General features: G+C 58.9%; 1 protein-coding gene across 1 annotated transcript; it reads left to right on the plus strand.

Annotated features, from left to right (window-relative positions):
* The first annotated feature begins 3,366 nt into the window (after positions 1-3,366).
* Positions 3,367-18,522, plus strand: KIAA1755 (KIAA1755 ortholog). The gene is made up of 16 exons (XM_086853410.1): positions 3,367-3,506; positions 5,073-5,128; positions 5,434-5,639; positions 8,331-8,528; positions 9,016-10,318; positions 10,427-10,591; positions 11,133-11,256; positions 11,554-11,671; positions 12,284-12,370; positions 12,454-12,570; positions 12,901-12,999; positions 13,241-13,389; positions 14,264-14,402; positions 14,681-14,803; positions 15,383-15,574; positions 15,652-18,522. Exons 1-16 carry the CDS (start codon positions 3,367-3,369, stop codon positions 16,567-16,569), a joined length of 4,134 nt encoding a protein of 1,377 aa, XP_086709536.1. The 3' UTR covers positions 16,570-18,522.
* The last annotated feature ends 4,730 nt before the right edge of the window (positions 18,523-23,252 follow it).

Below are 23,252 nucleotides of genomic sequence, written 5' to 3' on the forward strand. Positions count from 1 at the left end.
CATGGGGGGCGTCCCCAGGACTTCCTGCTTGGCCACTGCCCTGCTCCGCTGTGCTGCTGGCACCATGGCATGGCCCAGTACAGAGGCACACCTGGTGCCTCTCACCAAAGGCAGGGAAGGGGCACTGGAAACGGGGGGGCAACAGCCTGGTTTCCAGCTCTCTGTCAGTGCCAGCAATCCCTGCCTGTGGCATCCTCAGTGGAGCAGAGCTGGGTTTGGCACTGCCAGCTGAGCCTGACAGAGCCACATTCCTGCAGCCTGTACCTGGCAAAAGCTGGGAGCAGCCCAGGCTGCCCAGGAGCAATGTCCCAGCCCTGCTGCTCTCCATCTCTGTCCCATGGCTCTCCTGGCTACTCTGTGAGCTGCTTCTGTCACACCACAGACCTGCCAATGGCACCAGAGCAGCCTTGGGGCACAGCAGTGGGCAAAGAAGGCAGGTCACAGCTTGTCACCTCATGTGAGCAGACCCCAGAGACCCCCACACCCAGCAGGGCTGGCAAAGGAGCACCCAGCTGGGCTGGGCAGCTGCACCAGGGCAACTTCAGTGGGGTGCCCTGCACCTCCAGAACCTGTCACAGGGCTCCTGCACAGAGCAGCCATGCACAGGAGGAGACATCCATCAGCCCAGGATCAAGCTCCAAAGACAGCACTTCTGAGGCCTGATATGTCACAGCTCTTGTCACGATGGCTGGAGACAGGGGCAGGAGCTGGGTGCAGCCAGGCAGGTGTGAGGGGAGAACACCCCTGAGCCCCTCCAGCCAGGAGAGCTTGGCTGGCTGGTCTCTCCTTGCAGGACAAAAGTGAGGGAAGAAGAAATGCTTGAGTTACTTTCATTTCCTGTTGGGTTCCAGGCACAGGAAACCCACAGCTGCTGATGCGGGCAGATCTCATGCAGGATCCAGGGAAGTCCTGACTGCCAGAGGCAACATCCTTGAGCCAAACAAAGTTGTTGTGAAATGCTTCTGTTGCTCAAGCACAGCAATCCCTCCGTGCTGCAGCCTCAGGAGACCCCAAGGGATGAGATCATGGAGTCCATACTGGAGGAACTCAGCACGTGAAGATTGAAGATGGAGAGATCAAGGCATTCTGTTCCCCTTTGCATTTTGTTCCACGAGTTTGCAGCAGTCTTACTTGCAGGCTGCCTGGCAGATGCCCAGCAAATGCCCACTGGGCTTTTATGAGTGGCTACAGCCTTGGAAAGAGGCACTGCAGTCACTGTCAGCTCTGGGACTTGGGAAACAGGGACGTGGCAAGGATGGTGCCAGCAGAGAGGGACAAATGACCCAGGGCAGAGCTGTGTCCCAGAGGCACCCACCATCACCACCCACAGGCTGTGACTCCATCAGTGCCAACCCAATCCATTGCTGGGAGCTAGAGGCCCATGGGCTGAGCTCCTTTTGCTCAGAGCTGCTTTTGCCCAGAAAGAAACATCCAAGAGCAGAGGAGAAAGGCAAAAGGCCAAATCCCCACTCACAGCCTCCTTGGCATTGTGACTCTCCCTATCACCCATCATCAGCCCTTAGCTGGGTCGGGCTCAGTTTGCAGCAGGACCTCCCAAATCTCCCATAGTGACAATCCCATCTCTCTGAAGACCTGTGTCAAAACAACATTCAAGAAGTTCAGGAGGAGTATGGGGAAACCAGAACTGTTCCATAAGGAGAAATGAAATTTTATAGGGAATAGTGCAGAGAGGAAGCAAAACCAGGAAGTCTTGCCCCAGGCTTTGAGCAAATTTTGAAGTGAAAAAAAGCCTTCAAAGAGCTGAACTCTGACCAAACACTATTGTGTTTGGCAAGGAACAGCCAAAACCACATCTAAAGCTCAACATATGTGCCAGTCCCAGGAGTGCTTCCTGCAAGTGGTGACAGAGGGGATGGAACATGAAATCCTGTCCTGCCTGACGCCACCCTTTGGACAGGTAAAGGCTTCTGCTGCCGAGCTGCTCTGCCTCTTCTGGGAGTGTGGGGTCTGCTCCACTGGGGAAAGGCTGGCTCCCCCAGGCTGCTGGAGAAAGAATGGGAATGGTCAGATGGGAACCACAAGCCCAGGAGATCAGGAACTTGCAGGAGTCCTGTGCTGCTGCTGTCCTTTGCCCAGGACTGCAGGTCAAGACCCCTCTCTCCACTGTCCGTAAGCCACCCCCGCTCCCCAGGGCCGGAGTCCCTCTGGCCCCACACGCTCCTCAGCACGTGTGGGCAGTTCCCCATCCTGTCCCAGCTCTTTCCACATATCTCTCATGATGCCATGGCTCAAGCCACCCTGCAGCCACGTGCTGGGGCTACCCAGGGACAACAGGAGCTGGGTTGGGGCTACGAGCAAGCACACCAGATATTTTTGCTATCTGCAAGGAAATCCGGACACATCTGTGTTCCCTGGTGGCACTACCAGCCCGGGAATTCCCCGGGCAGCTTGTGCCTGTGCCAGAGGAATGATTGCTGTGGCTCTCCAGCTTTCCACCAGCAGGTGTATGTGGGCTGGGGAAGTACCAGGGAAAACCTGTTGACTCAGCGAGAAAAGTGAGAGCAGCGTGGCTGGGTTTGGAGAGAACTTGGAAAGAGAAGTTGTCAGCCCAAAATAAAACATCCCTTACCCATTTCCACACAGGACAAGTCTATTGTCACCCACAGAACTGGGCTGTGGTCAGGACCAGTGGCAACTGTGGTTGGCCCTAGACCAACAGGGACTTGACCAGAGCTTGGAGAAACCCTGTCATCAAGGTGTGGGGAGCTGCGGCTCCTGCCCACTCCACCACGTGTGGTGCCAAAGCCTGATGCTGTCCACTGCCACCTCCACATCTCTGACAACCTCTGACCCAGCAGCAACTAAAAATACAGCTGAGGAACATGTGGGGGTTCCTCCACGTTTGTTTTTCCAGCTGCAGGCTCAGCATGACCCAGCCTCGGCTGCTCCTGGAGCTGGGAGGGCTCTGGGCCAGCATGGGGTCACTGCTGACGCCAGCCCTGACCACTTCATCCAACGGGCAGCGGGGACACCCGGGGACCCCAGAGCTCACACAGCCAGAGCCCCGTGGGGCACAGCCAGCAGCAGATGTGGGGATGGCCCCTGGATGTGGGCAGGAGCCTCCAGGGTTCCCACAAGCACCAGCTCCAGAGACCAACCCTGATGCCGGGCTCACCGCTCTCACACTCCCTCCACCCCAACATCCCAGTGACATCCCCGGGGACCCTTGGGAGCAGCACTGCACTCAGTGTGTCTCCCCCTGCCAAGGGCTGCGTTCCCCCAGACAGGCGGGCTCCTCTCGCAGCACGCCAGCTTGTGACAGTCTGGGGGCCTCGTGGGAGACAAAAGGGGACACAGAGAGCTGAGGGGTTGATTTTGCAGAAAAGTAAAAATAAAAATGCAAGAATGGTGACCTCGGGCAGAGCCTTGGGGGATCTGAATGGTGGCTCTGTGCCGGCAGAGGGGCAGGGCAAGAGGCCCTTGCAGCCTGTCCCAGCAGCTGCTCGGGACAAACAGGACATGGAGAACAGGAGCAGCAGAGGAGGGTGAGCTCATGGGGTGAGGAGCCCCAGGGGCACCCGGGTGGCCTCCAGAAGCTCTGCCTTTTGCTGGACTTTCTCCCCAGCACCCTGACTCCCAGCCTTGCTGTCTGAGGCTGGCTGGAGGGTTAGGGTTAGGTTGGGAAACTGCTCTGGGGAATGTGAGATGCAAAGCTGGACCTGCTGGTTACCTTTGCAGGTTGGCCCGGCTGAGCACAGATGGCAAGAGACATCTCAAGGTGCAGATGAGGAGCTGCTACTCTGGGTGCAGGGTGGTGGGGTCCCTCTGGGCTCAGCTCCACATCTGTCCCTTCCTGCTCACCAGTATCACAGAGGAATTGATCCATTGTGCTGATGCCAGGACACCGTCACACTGTCCTCCTCCCTGCCCTCAACTCCCTCTCCTGGCCCTGGTGTCCATTAAGAGACGCAAGAGCCACAACTCTTGGGTGCATTTCAGAGGTGACTATGCAATTAAAAAAGGTCACAGCCTTGAGCTCACCTTCCCCTGCACCCAGGGGAGCTATGAAAAACCTGAAGCTGCTAGGTGAACTAACACAATTACAGGAGCAATTGGCGGCTGGTTGGGATAGGGGGCTGCCCAGCTGGTCCCAGCTGGCACCGGGATGCTGGCTTGGAGCCAAGGGCCAGTCCTGCGGTGGGTTCCGCTGGGCACCCCAGCCTGGTACCCACGACCAAGCCTCTGCCCACCCGCACGACCTCTGGTGCCTGAGCCCTTGCAATACTCGTGATCCATGCGGGCAGCGGGAGGGCTCTCACCAGCTCCCGAGGAAATGGGAAGCAAATGCAGAGGCCTCGCTGGCGCCGTCCTCCCTCCCACACGCCAGCAGCCCAGCTGCACCTCCTCCCGTCTCGGCTTGTTTTCACAGCGTGTCCTTTGGCCGCTCGCTGATCCCTGGACAAATGTTCACTAGCGAGTCTGCCCCGGCAGCCTGCAGCCCACGCTGTGACCGTCCCACCCTCCCTGCTTCTTTCCCAGCCCCGGCCTTGAGCCCATTCCCACGAATGCAGCAGTGGAAATGACTCCAGCCTGAGCAAGGCGCAGAGAGGCTGAGAGTGCTGGATGTTGTGCAGGGCTGGCAGAGCCGGTGATGCTGTGCCCACAGCGCCTGGGGCTGGGAGAGCTGTGCCCAGCATGCCCGGCGATGGGAGAGGTGTCTGTGCCCAGGACTGGCAGGGCTGTGTGAAGCAGCACTTTGCCTTAGGAGAGACCAAATCTGTGGCTTTGGCTCTTATGCTGGTTGTTTTTGTACTATTCTGGTTGCCGAATCCCATTATCCTGCCTCTCAGTAGGTCCTTCCCATTCCTGGAACAGCTCAAAGTCCCCAGAGGGGTACTCACTGTCCTGCTGCTGCACTTTGGGGGCAGCTCAGGAATAGGAGCCACGAGATTCATCCTTGGATGGATCGCATGGACCACTGCGGGGGGCTCACACTGACCCTGGGTGGATTGGAAAAGAGGGGCACCCGCACAAGACGCGTGTATGAGCACATCTGCACACACGTACACACACATGCACAAGCAGCTCTGCGTGTTCCCGGTGTGTTCCAGGACCCTCTGCCTGGAGCTGCTCCGGGGGGACGGCGGGGGCTGGGGGAGGACCCCCGGTACAGCCACCCCCTGCCACCCGATCGAGATTTCTTTCTCCCTCCGCTCCCATCCGATCCCATCCCGCCGGGGGCCGCCCCCCGCCCGCGGGGACAAACAGGGGACTGTCCCCGGGGGGCTGCGCCTCGGGAGCCTACGGGGGGCTCCCGCCGGCGGCCACGGGAAAGCGGCCCCCGCCCCCCCGGCTTTCTCCGGGCCACCCCCGCCAGCCCCCTCCCGCCCCGCCCCGCTCCCGCTTTCTTCGCCTTTCTTTCTTTCCCTTCTACTTTTTTTTTTTTTTTCTTTTCTTCTTTTTTTCCCCCAGAAGAGGCGCGGCGGGCGGAGGGGGCCGGGGGGGCCGGGGCTGCCCGTCCCCGCCCGCGGCTCCGGAGGCGCCGGCGCCGGGAAGAGCCGGCGGCGGAACGGGGACCGGCCGGGAGCCCCGGGCCGGGGAGAGCCGGCGAGGAGGAGGAGGAACGGGACGGTCTGTGCCACGGCCCCCGGCCCCTCTGCCACTTCCTGGGAAACATGGTAATTCCTGGGGCATCCCTGTCCCTGCCGCTGCCCCTCCCCTGGCTGCCGGTCCCGCGGGCACCGGGTGGGCACGGGGTGGGCAGCGGCAGCGACAGCAGAGGGAGGTCGGGAGCGAAGGTGGAAGGAGGTGCAAAGGCAGAGGTGGGTGTGGAGGTGGGTGTCAGGGCAGAGGTGGGTGGGGAGGCAGAGACAGATGTGAAGGTGGAGGTCAGTGCGAGGTTGGGGGATCAGGTGTGGAGGAGGACGTGGCCGCGTGGGCAGGTGTGTGCGGGGCTGCATCCCGCCATGCTTAAACTTCCCTGCAAAGTTTGTCAGGGGGCTGCGGGATGCGTGCAGCGAGCGGGAGCTGCCGTGCGAGCCGTGCCAGCGCAGGGATGCTCGGCACAGCCATTGCACCGCAGCCCGCACGTGCCGTTGCCCCGGGCTCTGCTGAGCGCGGCCTCCCGCTCCGGGCCAGGCTGAGCGCTCGCATCGTGTCCTGCCAGAGATGGGGACAGCCAGGGCTGCGGAGAGGCAGAGGAATTGGTATTCAGGACTGGTCCCAGGCTCAAACCTCGCTCCTTCCTGAGCAGGCGGGAGAAAGGAGCGAGAGCTGAGTCACCCTGTGGCTTTGGGCATGGGTTTAACAACTTTACCACACAAAACCCCCAAAGCCCAGCCCTTCTTGTTGATGTAAACCAGTTAAAAAATATGGGTATTTGGGGAGAAATATCAATCTCTATTTAACAGCACTTTGGCTTATTAAAATGGAAATAGCTTTGCACATGTAAATCTCCTTATGCTCCCTAATGCCTTTGTTCCGGCTCCCTCCCAGTGGGTGGAGAGAGACTGGGATAACTGGCTGCTTTTGGATTCCGATGGGCTCCTGGCCGGCCCGGATGTGGCTTCGCCTACGAACTCGGAGCTGCTGCACCATGGTTACCCCAAAAGCCTCCCCCAGTGATGAAGTGCTTTGTGAGACTCCATGAAAACATTTTTAATCAGTCATTCCAGGCCAAAATATTCCCCAGCACAACTCGGGCTGTGTCTGGTGCCTCCATCAGTCCCTGGTTCTCTCCTGACTTTGGCTCATGCGGTCCCTGCCACTGGATGAAGTCCTGGGTGATAGGGTGACAAGAAACAGCCTCAAGTGGTGCCAGGGGAGGGTTACACTGGATATTAGAAAGAAATTTCTTCACTGAATGGGTTGTCAAGCCCTGGCGCAGGCTGCCCAGGCAATGGTGGAGTCACCACTCCGGGGAGGATTTAAAAGACTGTTGGAGGCAAGTCAGGCTATTCTGGCTCATCTCTCATGGCAGCATTCGGAGCTGGATGGATTCTCCTGTGCTGTTGTGGCTGCTGGCCTCAGTGTTGGGACGGGGAGGAAGTCAAGCTCGGCAGTGTTGGGCATGGAGGTGGTGGGCACCCACCTGGGTTCAGCACAGGTGGCTGCACCAGGGCCTCACTGGAGCAACATGGAATGGGGTGCTGGACTTTGCCCTTCATCAGGGATTTTCCAGAGTCTCAGCCCATTCTAGGAACTGTACACAGTAAGACAAAGCTTGGGGAGAAAGGTCCAAGGACGAAAAGCCTGGACAGGAAACAGTGGCAGATCAGGGCCCTGAGAAGGGACTGGCTTTGCCTCCTCTTCTGCCCAGCTCTGTGGCTTCTCCTTTCAGGTGCAAGGGCAGGAGATTCCTGTGCCAAGACATGGAATAAAAGACATGAATTAACCAGAGCATGACTGCAAAGTGCTTTAGCTAAAGCGCATTAAAACTAATTAAGCTGAATTAACCGTGGCCCTTTTGTCTCTGTATGGGCTCCTGGACCAGGGATTAGCTGCCTGAAACTAATGCTCACCTTGAGCTAATCCCACCAGGCTTCCTGGGTGCTCTTATGGGAGAAGGACCCAGCTGCTTGGAGGATGCTCCTCTTCCCCACTCACCCATGAGGTCCTCTTGACAGCTGTGCCAGACTCATCCCTGCGGTGCCTGGAGCGCAGCCCGGGCATCACAGGAGCCGTGGGATGGCTTCTCTCCATGTACCAGGCGTGCCACACAGCAGACAGCTCCTGCAGCACTGAGAGGATGAACTGGGAACTGCTGGTTCACATGTGGCACAGACCCAGTGTCCTCACCCCACTCTGGGGCAGTGCAGGGAGGTGCAATGCAGCAGAATGCTTCCCAGAAAAATACAGGAATGATTTTGAGTTTGGCAAATTCAGCAATGAGTCTGGACCAAAACACCCTATCCATCTTCAGATGTTTGTCCTTCCTCCCATCTGCTGCATTCCTGCAGCGAGCTGCAGAGCCCGGCACAGCCCCACGATCTGTCTGGTCTGACTCTGCTTAACCCCTCGGCTGCTGCGGCTCCTCCGCCTCCACACGGCTGGCAGCCGAGCAAGGCGGCTGCTGTCTCGGGGCTTATCCCAGGCTCCTTAACCACAGCCCGGGGCTGGGAACGGGACACACCGTGCAGCACTCCCTGCCTGTGCCGTGCTTGCTGTGCTGCACTCCCGCTTCGCCCCGTTTCCAGCCCAGGAGGGTTTGGAGCCCCTGAGCTCAGCAGCATTGCCAGTGTGGGCATCCCAGGGCCCCGACAGTGGCACGGTGCAGCGTGGAATGGTGGGCAGAAGCACCGGGTCAGGGGGTGTGGTGTCCCCACTGCAGGGCCACTGTTCCACCAGCAACACTTGTCTCCCTCCCGCAGGATGCCGGGTCGCTGGATGCGGCTGTGCAAAGCGCTCTCCAGGCCCTGTACCCGCCCTTCGAAGCCACTGCTCCCACCGTCCTGGGCCAGGTGTTTCGGCTGCTGGAGACCAGCTACCAGGGGGATGGGCTCTGCTGCCTGCTCCAGTTCCTCATCCCAGCCAAGCGGCTCTTCGAGCGCCTGCGGCAGGCGGCCTGCGTAAGCCCCGTGCCCCACAGCACTGCCCCCATGAGCCACTCTTGGACACCAGGGGTTTGCCCTAAGAAGTCCTGCCCGTGTGGGCATGCTGATCTGTGGGCTCACTCCCTGAACGTCCACTCCTTCTCCCATCTGCTCCCTGCAGAGGGGACAATGGCACACCCAGCTCCCTGGGATTTGTCCAGCATATGTGGTCCCTGCAATAAGGGCGGGGGGAACTCTGGGGTCATCTTGTCTTGATCCTTAGATCCTAGAGAGGCTTAAGCAGGGGTTTTCCCTCTGTAAACATGTGGGAATAGCCATGGCTCAGGGTGGGCTTGCAGGGCTGTGCTGCAAAGGTTTGACTCAGGGATGTGCATGGGGTCACCAGGCTCTTTCATCCTTATCATGGGGAGCACAGGGCTGGGCAGCGGGAGTGTGTGGGGGTGGCTGGGAGGCACAGAGCTGGCAGAGCTCTCTCATGCACTGTGTTCTTCCTCCCTCGCAGGCTCCCTACTTTAACCGCATCTTTCTCCATGAAGGCTGGCCCTTATGTCTGCACGAGAAGGTGGTTGTGCACCTCGCACCACTCAACCCCCTCCTGCTGCGCCCTGGGGACTTCTACCTGCAAGCAGAGCCCTGTGAGGAGCACACAGCACGTGTCACCATCAAGCACCTCTCCTTGGACCTGCGCTCGGTGGAGAAGACACTTGTCCCCGAGGCCACTCATGCACTGCTCTTCACCAACGCGTGGCTGGAGGAGGTGAACAGCAGCTGGGCTGGAGCTCCCCTGCACACCTGTCTGGTGGCCACCGAGAACGGCATCACCCCACTGCCGTGGAGCCGGATTGCCACCCCCGAGTTCACCGACAAGCCCAGGGCTGGAGCTGACAGTGTGCCCGCTGGTGCCCGGCAGGAACCTGCTCCTGACACCACACCTGAGCAGGCAGAACCCGGCACAGCTGTGCCCCATGGCACAGTGAATGTCCCCACACCCTACAACAACACTGCGGGCACCATCCCAGGCTGCAAGGCCACCTCTCGGAAGTCAAGCCAGGGACGATATCCGGGACTGATCAAGGTGGAGCAGGCAGGTCTGCGGAAGAAGCCAGCCATGCTGGCTGTGCCCAGCCTCAGTGAAATCATCAGCCAGAACCTGGAAGGGGAGTATGTGGACCTGCTGGAGCAATCCCAGGAGGACCTGGATGTCCTGACCAGATGCCTGTTGCCCACCTGCCCTCCAGGGAGAATAAGGGCTGGGGCTGAGGAGATGCTCCCCCAGGCGAATGGGGGAGCAGGAGCAGATGCCTGGCCCTGTGGGGGAGCACTGAGCTCAGAGGACAGTCCCTGCAGCCCGTGCCTGGGGAGGAAGCTGAGCCAGGAGCCAGGGCCACATGGCCCAAAGTGCCGCCAGCGTGACTCCTACATGGCTGCACTGCAGAACCCGGTGAGCTTCGGCTCTGGGCTGATGGCAGCCATCCTGGAGGAGCCAGACAGCCCTGGCTCCGAGCTGCCCCCTGCCACCCGCCGTGAGACCCCCGCACAGCAGAGGAAGGGGGCTGGCAGCCCCACGCTCCTCACCCGCCAGTCCCGCCGAGCCACTCCCGGGGTGCCGGGACAAGGGGGATTGGTGCAGCGGGGCAGCCCCCGGCTCCCCCCAAGTTCCAGCCACAGGTTCTCCTTCCTGAAGGGCACGTGGCTCGGGACAGCTTCCGAGGATGAAAGAGTCACCAGCCAGCACGAGGGGGCCTGGAAGAAGATGTCAGCCATCTACTCGCCCAGGATGAGCAGAGCCAGGGCAGCAGGGAAAGGTAGCATCCTGTGAGGCTGCAGCACCTTACCAGGCACTGCTGGGGCTTTGCTATTCCTCTTCCTCATTGAGTGTCGCCAGCTTCTCTCTCCTCTATCCCCATGCACAGGTGCAAATGCAGCCACTGCTGCTCCCGTGGAGGAACGGTCCCTGGAAAGTGTCAGCTGCAAGAATGGTCCCTCTGTGCCCAGCACTGGCACTGCTGGTCGGGAGCCTCCAGCCTGGCAGGACCTGCATGCTGGGCTGCTGCGCTCAGGCATCATCTGCCTGCCAGGTACTGCTGGCACCATGAGCCCAGGGAATGGGCAGGAGAGGCCTCTGGATGGAAACACAGGCTGCTGGAAAGGGTGTTTTGGAGGAAGGTTTCAGGGCTTTGCTGGAGGCCAGAAATACTCCAAGCAGAAAATTTCCTTTCAGCTGGGCAAAAACATTAAAAACATAAATGCAGGCAGCCTGTGCAGAGCAGCTGCCCCAGTCCCAGCCGCCCCAAGCCCTCCCACACCATTCCTCTCCAGTGAAGCTGTTCAGCTTTAGCTGCCAAACACTAAACATTTGGCTCCTTCTTTTTCCCAAGAACCAAAAAGCAGTAACAAAACCCATCTTTTTCTCAGGAAAAATGTCCCCAGCAGCTCTGGAATTCCAGGCATTCATGCCAAGAGCCCCCCTGGGCTGGCTCTCCCCCTCCAGAAGGGCCAGAGAGGCTGCACCATGGGGGGCCCTGAGCTGAGGCAGCACTGATCATTACCCCAGCCTGTTTTGGGGTGCTCAGATCTGTCAGGCAGCTGCCAGAGGGGTCACTCACCCTTTCCCCGCAGGGAGCTCAGACAGGCTGGGCAGGGCCCTTCTCCTGGTGACTACCAGCGGCAGTGCCTGGCGGGCTGCATGGTGCTCAGCTGCCGAGCTGACGAGGCTCATCCTCTACCTCTGCTCCCTGCCCAGGTAAGGGCCAGCAGGTCCTGCCAGTGACCCCCAGCTGCTGCCTGGCTCAGGGCTCCCAGGCAGCTCCTAGGCTAAGTTGGGATGGATGCCCAGCATCCCACACACTCTGGTTTGGGCACATCCCCGGGATCCTGGACCATGCCCCTGCCAGAGGCACACACTCTGAACCTTTGGCAGGGGCATCCCACAGGGGCGAGGCCATTGCCTGTGGCTGTGGGTGCAGAATGTGGGAGGGGGCTTTGAGAGGGTCCTGCCCCAGGGAAGGACCCCCACTCCTGCTGTGTCTGCCCTCGCCAGGCAAGAAGTGAAGAACGGTGAGAGGCGAGAAGCGAAAGATGTTGGGCTGACAGTTGTGGTGGATGCCAGGAAGCAGCCGCCCTCTCCCATCCTATTCTCAGCCCTCCGCTCTGTCCAGGTATGCTGGGCTCTGTGTGCTTGTGCCATAGACATGCCAGGGCTGCCCCTGTCTGGGTGGGAGTGCTGCCACCCTTCAGGGGTCCCTTAGAACCTCTCCCTGTGCCCACTCTCCCTTCTGAGCCCTGCCATCACCTGGCAGGTGTCACCAAGAGCCCTCCAGCATCCTGCTATGTGAATTCACCAGGAAATGGGCTCTGCAATGACAATCCACTCTTGTGGCAGAGTCCTTATGCCAGTGCCCAGGTAGTGCCACAGGAGTGTCCTGTGCTGTCCAGGGGCTGTGGGGTCCCCCCTGCCACAGCACCCTTTGCATGCCCGATAAAACCCACATTGGCCCTGATGCTCCTCACATGGAGAAGTGTCACTGGTGTGAGAGAAGGTGTTCACTCATGAGGCTCTTCCCATGGCTCTTTGCCAGGGAGCTGGTGGCTGGGACAAGGTCATGGCCTGAGTGACATGTTTGCATCTTCCACACCAGTGAGAGTGGGAGCCTTTTCCTTTGCAATGAGCTCACCAGCCTCAGCCAACCCAGGAAAGCCCAGCAGTGCCATGGGTGACCTGAGGGCTGCGTGTGGGGTTTGCCCTGGTGATTCTCCCCTGCCTCCCACAGAGTGTCTCTCCAGGCTCCATCCACAGCATGCTGCTCCTGGCTGAGAAGGAGCTCGTCTCCCACCGTGAGAGGCTGTCTGGGGTGCAGGTGAGCCTGTCCCTGTCCCCTGGGCTGGTGCAGTGGGGGTTATTCCCTGCTCCAGGCAGCTTTACAGGCCCTATGCCCTGCAGGTGGAGACCCTGACATCGCTGAAGGCTCTGGGCCGCCACGTCGACAGCTCCCAGCTGCCCCCAGAGCTGGACGGTGCCTTCCCCTACTGCCACGGCGAGTGGGTTCAATTCTTCCAGGTGTCTGTTACCACACCATGAGCCATTGCCTCACCTCCCCCGTGTCCCTCTGTCCCCACTGCGTCTTACATGTCCCATACACATGTCCCTGGAAAAACAACAGGAAGGGTTGGGAGAGGGGAATGAAAGGGAGAGCTTTGAGCACAGGAGGGTCAAGCTCCTTCCTACCTGCTCCTGCCTGCAGCTGCCCATCCACCTCCACAATCCCTTCTTCATCACCTTTAACCCAGTGCCTCACAGTATTTCCTGCTCTGTCCTGGCACTTCTCTTCCTCCTCCTCCTCCTCATGGTAGGCTGCCCCTGCTGACCCACCGTGTGTGTCCCCCACAGAAGCTGCAGCCCTTCACAGCCAACCTCAGGCGGGCATCGGAGCTGCTGCAGCGCTGCATCCAGGAGCTGCGGAACACCGACGCACTGGCAGGGACACAGGTAGCAGCACCACAGGTTGGGGACATTCCCAAAGTGCCCATCTGCAGTGCAGCCACAGCAACATTTCACTCCAGTTGCCCAAAACTTGTCAAAACTGCTCCCAGACTGGTTGCTCCTGGGGCTGTTCCCTGTCCCCTCTGCTCCTGCCTGGGGTGCAGCCCCAGGTACCCATCCTGTGATGGCTGAGACCCCAGATGAGGCCGCAGGTAAGACATTTGTCTGACCCTCCCTTCCTCCACAGGATGCGGCTGCAGGCATCAGGAAGCACCAGGAGCTGATGCAGAAGGTGCTGAGTGAGCCTCAGCTGGTGCGGGTGCAGCGCGAGGGTGGGTTCGTGCTGGCCAGGCTGCGCAGGGAGGCCGCTCGCCTCTGCGCCTCCGACCACATCAGGTAAAACGGGGCAGTTCTGCTGCTCAAGGGGTGCCAATGCCAGGGACCCCCGGCTCCTGCTGGCTGACAGAGCCACCTCCCCATGGACAGCTCACTCCCCATGAGCCCGAGCTATTGCCATGCTTGTTCCTGCTCTGGAAGCATGGACCACAGGTCTGGGACAGCCCATTGCAGGAGTCCCCTTATCCTCACTGCTGCCAGATCCCTGAGAGGGTCTCCTGTCCCAGGCCAGGCCAGATCTGTCACTCTGCAATGCCGGCAGCAATGCTTTGGGCTGGGCTCGGGAGAAGCCACTAGATGGGGCCAAGTCCCGGCCGTGCCGCACCCGGCGAGCTGTGCTGTGCTCGTGATCGTCCAGGGATGTCGCACTTGTCTGGCCACGCCACACTCATCCAGTGATGCCATAATCGGGCCGTGCATGGCTCCTCTGGCCATGCTGTAGTCATCCAGTAATGTCACCCCCACCTGGCTGTGCCATACTCATCCAGTGATGCTGTAATCTGGCCATGCTGTTACTCATCCAGCCATGCTGTAATTGGGCCAGTCCATTCTCACCCAGTGATGTCGTTCTTGGCCAGTAATGCTGCACCCATCTGGTGATGCTGCACTGGTCCAGCCATGCCACGCTGCTCCATAGCCCATGCATCCAGGCAGCACTACTCCTTCCTGCTCCCTTCTCTCAGTGGGGCTGGCCTGCACCTTCCTATCCCATGGTCCCTGCCATCCATTTGTTCCATGGGTTGGGGAGATGTCCAGGTGCCTGAAGGGCTGGGGTCAGCAGCTGAGCAAGAAAACTGCTCTCTTCCACCTTGTGCATCCAAGAGCTCACCTGGCAACAGCTGGCACTGATGGCCCCTCTCCTCCCAACCCCCAGGACCGGTATGGAGTTGGCTGAGGGGCTGTATAGTCAGCTGGAGGAAGAACTTCACAACCTCGTGTCCCAGTCCAACAGCTGCCTGGAGCATCTGGAGTTCCTCCGCAAGGTCCGGGGGCTCGAGACTGAGTTTAGCAAGGTGAGCTGGGTGTCCCTAGGGTGCCACACATTTTGAAGTTTCCCTCAGTGGTGTTCCATGGTTGAGTGTTTTGGTCACGTTTCCTTTGCTTTCGATGATGACGAAAGCCTGGAGGCATTCCTGGAGCTGAGGATTGCCTGAGCTTTGACTTCCATTAGGGGAGACTGTGTGTGACTGAGCCTGGGCTGGGATGCCCGGCAGGGGCAGGAAGGGGAGGTGCTGTGGACACGCTGCTGCCGTGGCTGGTCCCGCCTGATCCCTGCTCCGCTCTCTCACAGCTGGGGTCCTGGCTGGATGGGGAGGCAGCGGCTCGGCTGCAGGAGATGGGCACCGAGGACTGGAGTCCCAACAGCTGCCAGGGCTCCACTGAGCACTTCAAGGAGTTCTTCATCCAGGCCACGGTACGTCTGGAGGGGCTTTTCTGTGACAGACACCCCTTGGGTTTGGAAAGAGGCTTCTGGACAGAACTGGGTGTCTCCAAGCTGTCGAGTCACACTGCAGTTGTCAAGCTCAGCATTGCGGGGACTCCAGGCAGTTCTGCTCCAGTGAGGGGGTGGCTGCACTGTTCCTTGATGTGTGCTGGGCTGGGACTGCTGTCCCCAACCCCTGCTGCACTCCATCCATGCAGCTCCTTTTTCCTACAAAGCCTGAGCATGCATCAGACAACAAATAACATTGTGATGAGGATCTTCTGGTTCCCTGGATGTGTAGGCCCTTTAGTCACCGACACTGCAGGGAGGATGAGGCACGGTGACCCCACCTGGGACAGAAGCTGCATTTGGTGCATTTTGAACAAGGCAAGGGCAGAGCAGAGATTTGGAGAATCCCATTGTTTTGTTTCTTGTCACTTGCCCAGAAGTGTTTCCCATCCATCTGTAGTGGCGATGTCAAGTGCTACCTGCAGCACATCCCCCTGTGCACATATTCCAGGTCAGCACCATTCCCAAGTGTGGAGCTGTTCCTTCCTCTTGTCCCTGCAGGCTCGGTACCAGCATGGCCTGACCCTGTGCCAGGAGGCAGCTGAGGTCCAAGACACGACGTTCCCCGAGGCAGATGCCTTCCAAGTGGCTGCAGCCCTTTTCCAGTCAAAGCTGATGAGCTTCTCCAAGCAGCTGGAGCAGCGGCAGGCAGAACAGGAGCTGCTGCAGGAGCTCATCCGGTTCTCCAACAAGGTGGGTGGAGGGAATCTTCTCCTGCAGAACATGGTGTTGCTGGTGGCCACAAAACCAGCCACTCTCACCTCTTGTAGGTGGCGGGGCTGAAGCTGGACTGCCGGCAGTGCTCGGCGCGGGCGCAGCGCGGGGAGGGCCAGGCACTGCGGTGCCTGCAGACGTCCTTCCAAAAGCTCTCGGTGGAGTTCGCCCTGGAGAAGCTGAAGGAGATGAAGGCTCAGGTGCGCAGGATGCAGAGCAGCCAAGGGTTGGCAGCCTGGACAGAGGCACAGCACAGGTACCAGGAGACCCGGCAGATCCTGGAGGAGATGCTGGCAGAACTGCAGGAGGCCTGGGGAGCACAAGCTGATGGGCACGGAGACTCCTCCAAGCCAGCAGTGTTGGGGGACAGAGGGTTGGCAGAGCAGCCAGAGACCAGCACTGGGGGGCAAGGACAGCCCCAGGGGCCAGAACAGTCCCAGCCCAGCACCACTCCTGACTCCACGCTGGGTGTGGAGCAGAGTTCTCTGCAGCCCCACTGCTGGCTGGGGTCTCAGAGTGCCCAATCCTCTCATCACCACATCTCTGCTGACACCCTCCATCCCAAACCCAAGAGCAAAGTCGGCCTGGGAGTGGAAGGACACCTCACCCAGGAGCACAGCCGGTCCCCTCGGAGGCGTCCCTTCACCCTGCCTCCCTGGATACGCTTTCCAGGTGCTGACCCACCATGTCCTACTGCTGTGCCCCATGGGACTGCCTCAGATGCCAGCACACCTGGTGCAGCAGCAGGGCCACGGGCAGAAGCTGCCCAGTACTTCCAGATTTCCAGCCAGAGCAGTTTCTCCTCTGAAGATTCAGATTCACAGAACTCTGTGGAAGAAGCCCCAGCAGCAAGCCTGGCTTTGCCCAGGGACCTCCAGAGTCCCAGACCACCCTGCTCACCTGAAAAGGCCCACCAGATCATTTACATGGAGAACCACCACGCTGATCGTTCAGCTAAAGCAAATGCCAAGTAACCAGTTCCTCCACAGGGCTGTTTCTGTCCAGCTGCATAAGTCTCGATCACAGACTGGATGAGACTTCCCATGCTCAAAGGTGAGATGCTGGAACTTCTTGCCCCACCCTCAATCCCAGAATCTTTGGTTCCCTGTCCTTAGCGCCCTCCCTGCCGTGGGTCAGCAGTAATTCCATCACCAGCTCACAGGGTTCATTCACAATCTACCAAATGTGTAGCAATCCTCCCATAAAGTGCCTTTATCCCTACCGGTACCAGCCTTGTCTCAGGCAGTGGGGTGGGTTCCCACATTAGAAGCTGTGTCTGGAGCATGCCAGGGCAGTGCAGACCTGTGAGATGTTCCTGTCACTGGCTGTGTCTCTGCTCCACTGGATGGTTTTACCATCCCTATGCCGCATCCCTGGCTGAGCCCCAGCAGCCCTGGGTTTGTGTGCGCTCATTAAGATGGGACTAACTCCATTAACATTAATAAACCTGAAGAGAAGCACCTGGATGGTCCTCATGGAGGAGAGTGAGAAGTTGTGTCCCACTGAGACCCAGCTGCTGGGCTTCTCACCCAGGTTCCAGCTGCTCCCACCACCCCAGCACAGTACCCACAGGCAGCTGGTGCCACCAAGAATGCCCCCTGTGCCCCCTACATGGGCTGTGCCCACAACCTGGCTCTCCTCTTTGCTGCCAGCACCTTGTTCCTGCTCAAAGGACCCTTCTGTAAGGGTTAAGTGCCTCAGTCTCTTGTTCTCCCTCCCAGTACATGAGCAGAGTGGTGTCATCCTGCCCAACCTTCCCACTCTGTTTTGGGAACGCACTGTCCTGAAGCCTTTGGGACCCGTTTGGCCTGGGTGCAACCTTGCTGATCCCAGTCCAAAGCTGCCTGAGGTCCCCAGAGACCCTGTCCCTGCAGGCGTGTCCCCGCACTGCCCGTTTGGGCATCCGGGAGCGGGTGACGGCGGGACCCTGACTGCCGGGGCCAGGCACTGGCCGGCCGCCCCCTGGGCAGCCACAGCATGAGCTAATCAAGAGACATCAGAGGAGAAGCAATCTCTGCCTTGGAGGCTGTTCCAGAAAAACACACTCCTCCTCCTCCCAGCCCAGCGCAGTCATGGCTCGCACCCTGCGGGATGCTGCGCCTCGGCAAAGGGCGCTCGCCCATCCCAGTCTGGCTGAGCATCACTCATACCCCCCTCAGCCTTGTTTTTGCCAGATCCTCGAGCCAAGCCCCGCTGAGCTCCTTACAGCCCCAGCTGCCCCCCGTGGGCGCCACGCTCCTCCTGTCTGGGTCATTCCTGAAGCATTAACGGGACCGACCCCGGCCCTGCCCTGTCACAAACTCTGCCTGTCACCACTCATAGTCCTACCCAATTGTCTGCTCTTTACTTCTCCCTACAATTTGTTTTAGACTCCATCTTCCCCAGCTCAACATGGGTTTCCCTACTGACAATTCTGTCCCCTGCTCCACTGAAATCCTGGTCACTGACTCCATCTCAGTCCTTTTGGTTTAAAAGTCATTGTCCTAGAGAACCCAGACAAGTCGGCCCAGCCTGTCCTGTGCAAGCCTGGAGTTCATTCCATTCTCCAGTAATGCCACGTCCTGAATGGCACCAAGGTCACCGAGCCAGGACATTCCTACCTCTTCATGATATCTCCCTGCTCCCCATCCCTGTGCCCTACAGCTGAGTGTGCCCACTCCCCATCCCATGTGGCCAGTGCAAGCCATGCCCACCTGCATGGGGCCCAGCTCACTGTGAGAGCCAAAAATCTTTCCTCCCTCCAGCATCATTCCAAGCCAAGCCTGACAGTTCCCTTGCTCAATTTTCCGCTCCGTTGGGAGCTGATCTGCTGTATCCCCCCATTACAGCTTTTAGGTTGGAGAAGTAGCACTTTCCAGCGAGAAAGAGAGTCATTTTTCAAACCAGATGGAATTATGCTTCTTCTGAATAAAGTAAACAGTGGTTTTCCTGTTGTTTTCTTTTTCCATAAGTAAAATAAAAGGGGATATTTTGCAAATCCTGGGTTTAACTGATAACAGAAAAGGGAATTTCCAGCCTGTCTGGAGGGTGAATCGTTTCCCTGGAAGAGTCCTGGGCACTGAAGAGCTGACAGCCCCCACAGCTGGGTGGGCATACCCAGATCCCTCCTTCCCTCCTACCAAAAAGTGTTTTGCAACATTCTGCAAAAATTTTCTTATCTCTGCTGATCCTTTAGCACATGATTTATTACTCCCAAGTTTGACCAATTAAGCCATAACCTTTCCAGAAAGGCAAGTACAGGAGTTAATCAATGTCTCCTTTCCCTCGTGAAATGGCAAAATCATTTGTCAGGGGCTGGCAAGGATCCAGCAGTGTGGTCTGGTCAGGATCTGGCAGTGGTCTGGAGGGTGCAGACCATCCTCCAGCCTTGGAGAAAAGCTCCCACAAGATCCCAGGAAATACTTTTTTCCAAAGGAAAAAAGGTCTATAATGTTGGATACAGGAGACAACAAAACCAGCTCAGAGAAGTGGAGGGCCCATGGATCAGGCACAGATCCCAGCTCCAGGGAATGACCTTCTCTTCCCCATGGCAGTTCCTGGGTCAGCCATTCCCCCTGTGGTTCCTGAGCCCTGCTCCAGCACAGCTGACAGTACATGGGCTGGCACAGAGCAGGAAGCTCTGACTGGACTCTTCATCCTCCTCCTCACCACCAGATTCCCATCAAGCTCTGCCCTAGCAGGGGCTGGATGGTCGCTGTGTTCAATTGTGACAAGACAGAGGGAAGAGGAAAAAAAAAGAAGAGGAAGAGCAAGCTGCACTGGGGCTCCCACACTCCCAGCCACTGCCACAGCTGTGCCCTGTCCCAGTCAAGGAGGAAGTGTGGGAAATAGGTGGCAAGGCAGAGATGCAATGACAACAGCATGTGGAAAGATTCAGAGCCCCCCCCAGATGGGCTCCCCAGCAGCTCTGGTGCCAGCAGAACCACCACAGGCCCATTCCTGCCCTGGAATCCCCTGGAACTGGGGCACAGTCACAAACAGCCATGAGAGTTCAGAAGCACAAGTTGGGGGTTTGGTCCGTGCCACAATAGGAACACTGTCTTGCCTGGATTTGTCCTCCTGGGTGACAGCCAGGGCAGTGGGTCTGGTTTCAGCAGGTAAACACAGAGGCAGCTCTGGGTGCAAGAGGGAGCTGAGCTGTGGGACAAGGACACCAGTTCAGTCCTGGCTTTGGGACGTGGCTGCAAGAAGAAGTATCCCAGAGAAGCTTCATTATCTCCAATGAATTATCTCTGGCAGAGCAAATGGAGGTCTTGCCTGTCACTGAGCTGGGGTTTCTGATGCTCTGGGGAGCTGCAGGATAGCAGTAAGAAACAGAAAACCAAAGAAACCAGTGATACCAGAGGAAAACAGGAAGGGTGAAGGGTAACGCCAAAGGATAGACCTCCAAGGGCTGGACATAACTCAATCTGATCTGAGCTGGCCAGGGAAAGGCCAACCCAGCTGCTTTCCAAACTCCCAGCTGTGCTGTATCCCGAGGGATGGGTGGAAAACGCTTTTGGCAGTGCTCGCTCCTGCGGATTCCCACCCTGGGGAGATGATGACAGGACAGTCGGGCACAGGTGACCTGCATGGGGGACACACACAGCTCATGTGTTAGCCCTGGGGGAACCACCCAGCTTCAGGCATTAAATTTGGACATGTGAACTCACTGAGGAGCACAAGCACCCTATGGACCAACTGGGGAGCACAGACCCTTCCTGTTTCCTCCCGCAGACCCGTTGGAGCCTGCAAGCCATTGTCTCAGGTGGTGAGGGATTACCGGGAAGCAGCGCCCTGGGGGAACAGGTGCCCTGGGGAGGGAGGGCTGGAGGGGGTCCAACAAACTGCTGGGAAATGACAGGCAGAGGATGGAATTCAGTTTGCACCAGGTACAGCCAGATCAGTTTGCAAAACATTGTGTTTGGCTCATGACTATCCTGGCAGGGGATGAGAGCCCATCCTGCAGCACTGCAGCCCACTCTCAAGTGCTGTGGGACCCTGCCACAGTGGGACTGGCATTGTGGCCATCCTGGGGCCACCAGCAAGGAAAGGTTTGACACAGCTGGACAATCCATGGCCCCTGCATGCACTGCTGCTGTCCAACACAGGACCCACCTCCCAGGGGCTTGCTCGGGAGCCTTGCCAGGGAATCCCCCAGCTTTCCTGCCCTCACTGTGCTTGCAGACCCAATAAATGCAGACTTTAGAGAGGGGTTTTTCTCTCATTTCTTTTAAATAAAGATACAGACTCTGCCTAAAAACAAAGTTACATAATGAATTCCTCCCGATCCCCCCCTGGAAGCGGGAGGGGGGCCTTGCACCAGGACTCCCAAGAGAAGCTGGTTATCAGCTGCTGGCCGATCCTTCCAGGGTCGTTCAGGCTCCACATTTTTCGGGAACAGCCTCTGGCTCAGCCTGTGCCGTGAGCTGGGAGCCAGAGCCGCGGACTGCGACCGACCCCACGGCACATCCCCGGCCCCGTGAGCCGCAGCTCCGGGGGACACCGGGGCGCACCACGCCTGCCCGGGGACCAGGTGCAAAAACAAGCCGCTTCTCCTCAAAAAGCCGCTTCTCCTCCCAAAGGAAAGTGTGCAGTGCTTGGCCCGGCAGGCAGCCGCCCACAGCTGGGAACAAGCCCCGCTTTATGCCGGCTCTAAAGCCCAGCAGCTCGGGAGCCCCGCGCTGCGCTGAGCCCGTCTTGCCCAGCCGCTGGCCCAGCGCCAGAGCCGCCTGTGGCAACCAGAGCCCCAAACCGAGCGGGATGCGGTCACCAGCCCCATCCTCCCTCGCCCCAGCCTCCGTGCCCTGATGGACCCTGCCGAGCCCCTCGGCTCTGCCGAGCACGTCTGGAGCAGCTCAGCTCTTCCATCCCAGCCTCGGGAAGTTCTTTCCCACGCTCACAGATCAGAGGTGCGAGAGGGGCAGTTGCTGCGTTTTTTGTGCCAGGATGCGCACACAGAGCTCCCCGCTGGTCACGGGCATAAAGCGCTTTGTCCTCAAGTCACAGACCCTCACCCCGGATGGTGCCGGGCTCCCCACCGAGGAGCACACAGGTGCCCCGGCTTCGGGGGGCTGCAGGAGCAGCGGCTCGGCTGGGGGCTGAGTTCGGGGAATACTCGGGACGGGAGGCACCGCAGGAGATGGGCAGAGCTCCTCAAGTCGGTTGACGACTTTACAGGGCGACTCAGAGCAGACACTGCCCCTTTTCACGGGTTGTTTATCTGCCTGCACAAGGAACTGAGTCAGGATGTGCGGGCGCTGGAGGGGCTGCACACACCCAGCAGAGCAAAGAGCGGCTCTGTCTGTGCGGGACATCGCAGGGACCGGCGCTGCAGGGACCGGAACGCTTTGAAGCAGCTCCAGGGGCGGGGCGGGGGCGAGGAAAGTCGCCGTCCTGCACAGAACACCTTGAGCAAATGAGGAGTTATTCTGGGCTTCAGCAGTGCAAACACCCTCTTAATGCAACCTTGTCTTAGTAAGGAGAGTAAAAATAACAGCAGCAGTGTGGCTGGCTTAGCATGGGCGGCATTTTCCAGTGCCTGGAATGACAGATGCCTCCGCGATACAAGGTGGTGAGTGAAGCGGGCACTAAAGCTGGAAACAAGGGAGGTTTCCTCTTGGTGAGGTGCTGGGACCATGCCCAGAGCTTCCTGGATAGCCCCTGAGGGACAGTCCTGGGAGACAGCCCCAGGGGCAGCCAGGCACTTGTCTGATGCCACTTCTGCCCGAGGTGCCAGAGCAGGGACAGGTACTGTCAGTCGTTCCTGCTCTGTGCTTGGCCAGGAAACCAGACTGAAGGTAATCCCAACAGCCTGCCCAGCACCAGACACCCCAGCTTGCCCAGTCCCACACACCCCACACACCCCTACACCCCTCATGGCAACAAACCGCTCATGCTTCCAAGCCCAGTGAGAAATGGCCGTTTCCAATTCCTCCACTGCCAGCAGTGCTTTTCTGTTTGTCACACATTAACTCAAGCAAACAACACATCCCGAGCGTGCACCTCCACTGCAGAGTGCATCCAGAGTTCACACACAGGAGGAAGAGGAGGCTTGTGCAGGCAGAGCTGAGCCCTGCAGCACAAACCCAGACTGGCACTTGTCAGCGCCGGTGGCAGAGGTTGCTGTGCCCAGGAAGCAGCCTTGGGTGCAAGGCCAGCTCGGGGCAGCTGACACCAGCTGTGAGCTCCCATGGCCACCAGCCCTCCCCAGGCATCACAGCAGCCTGGCAGTGGACAGCAATTCCTCTGACACTCAGAGAGAGGAGCAGACCTCACCCCCACTGATCCCTCCCTGCATCCATGGGAACAACTCGACCCAGTGCTGCCCACAAGGACCAAGGGGTCTGGGAAGAGGAAGAGGGTGTCATTTTCGGTGTCTGTTCTCAAATCTGAGCCAGGAGAGCAAGACCCCAGCATGAGAGTGGCACAGTGACAGGACAGCAGTTGTCATGCTGTTCCTGTACAGATCTTTCTGTGGTGAGATGTCACTGCTGTGGTGAGGAGGGCCCTGCAGGCACCGGTTGGGCACTTGGCAAAGGTCCCCCACATCCCCTGCACATCCCCAGCCCATACAAATACATGATAGAGTAGTACATGAATTGTTTCTATTAAAACCAGCTGTCCCAAGCTTTCTCTCAGCAAGGATTTGCTGGTTCTCCTCCCACATCCCTCCCCA

Source organism: Cyanistes caeruleus, chromosome 16, assembly GCF_971803275.1.
Source record: "Cyanistes caeruleus chromosome 16, bCyaCae1.hap1.1, whole genome shotgun sequence".
Taxonomy (NCBI): Eukaryota; Metazoa; Chordata; class Aves; order Passeriformes; family Paridae; genus Cyanistes; species Cyanistes caeruleus.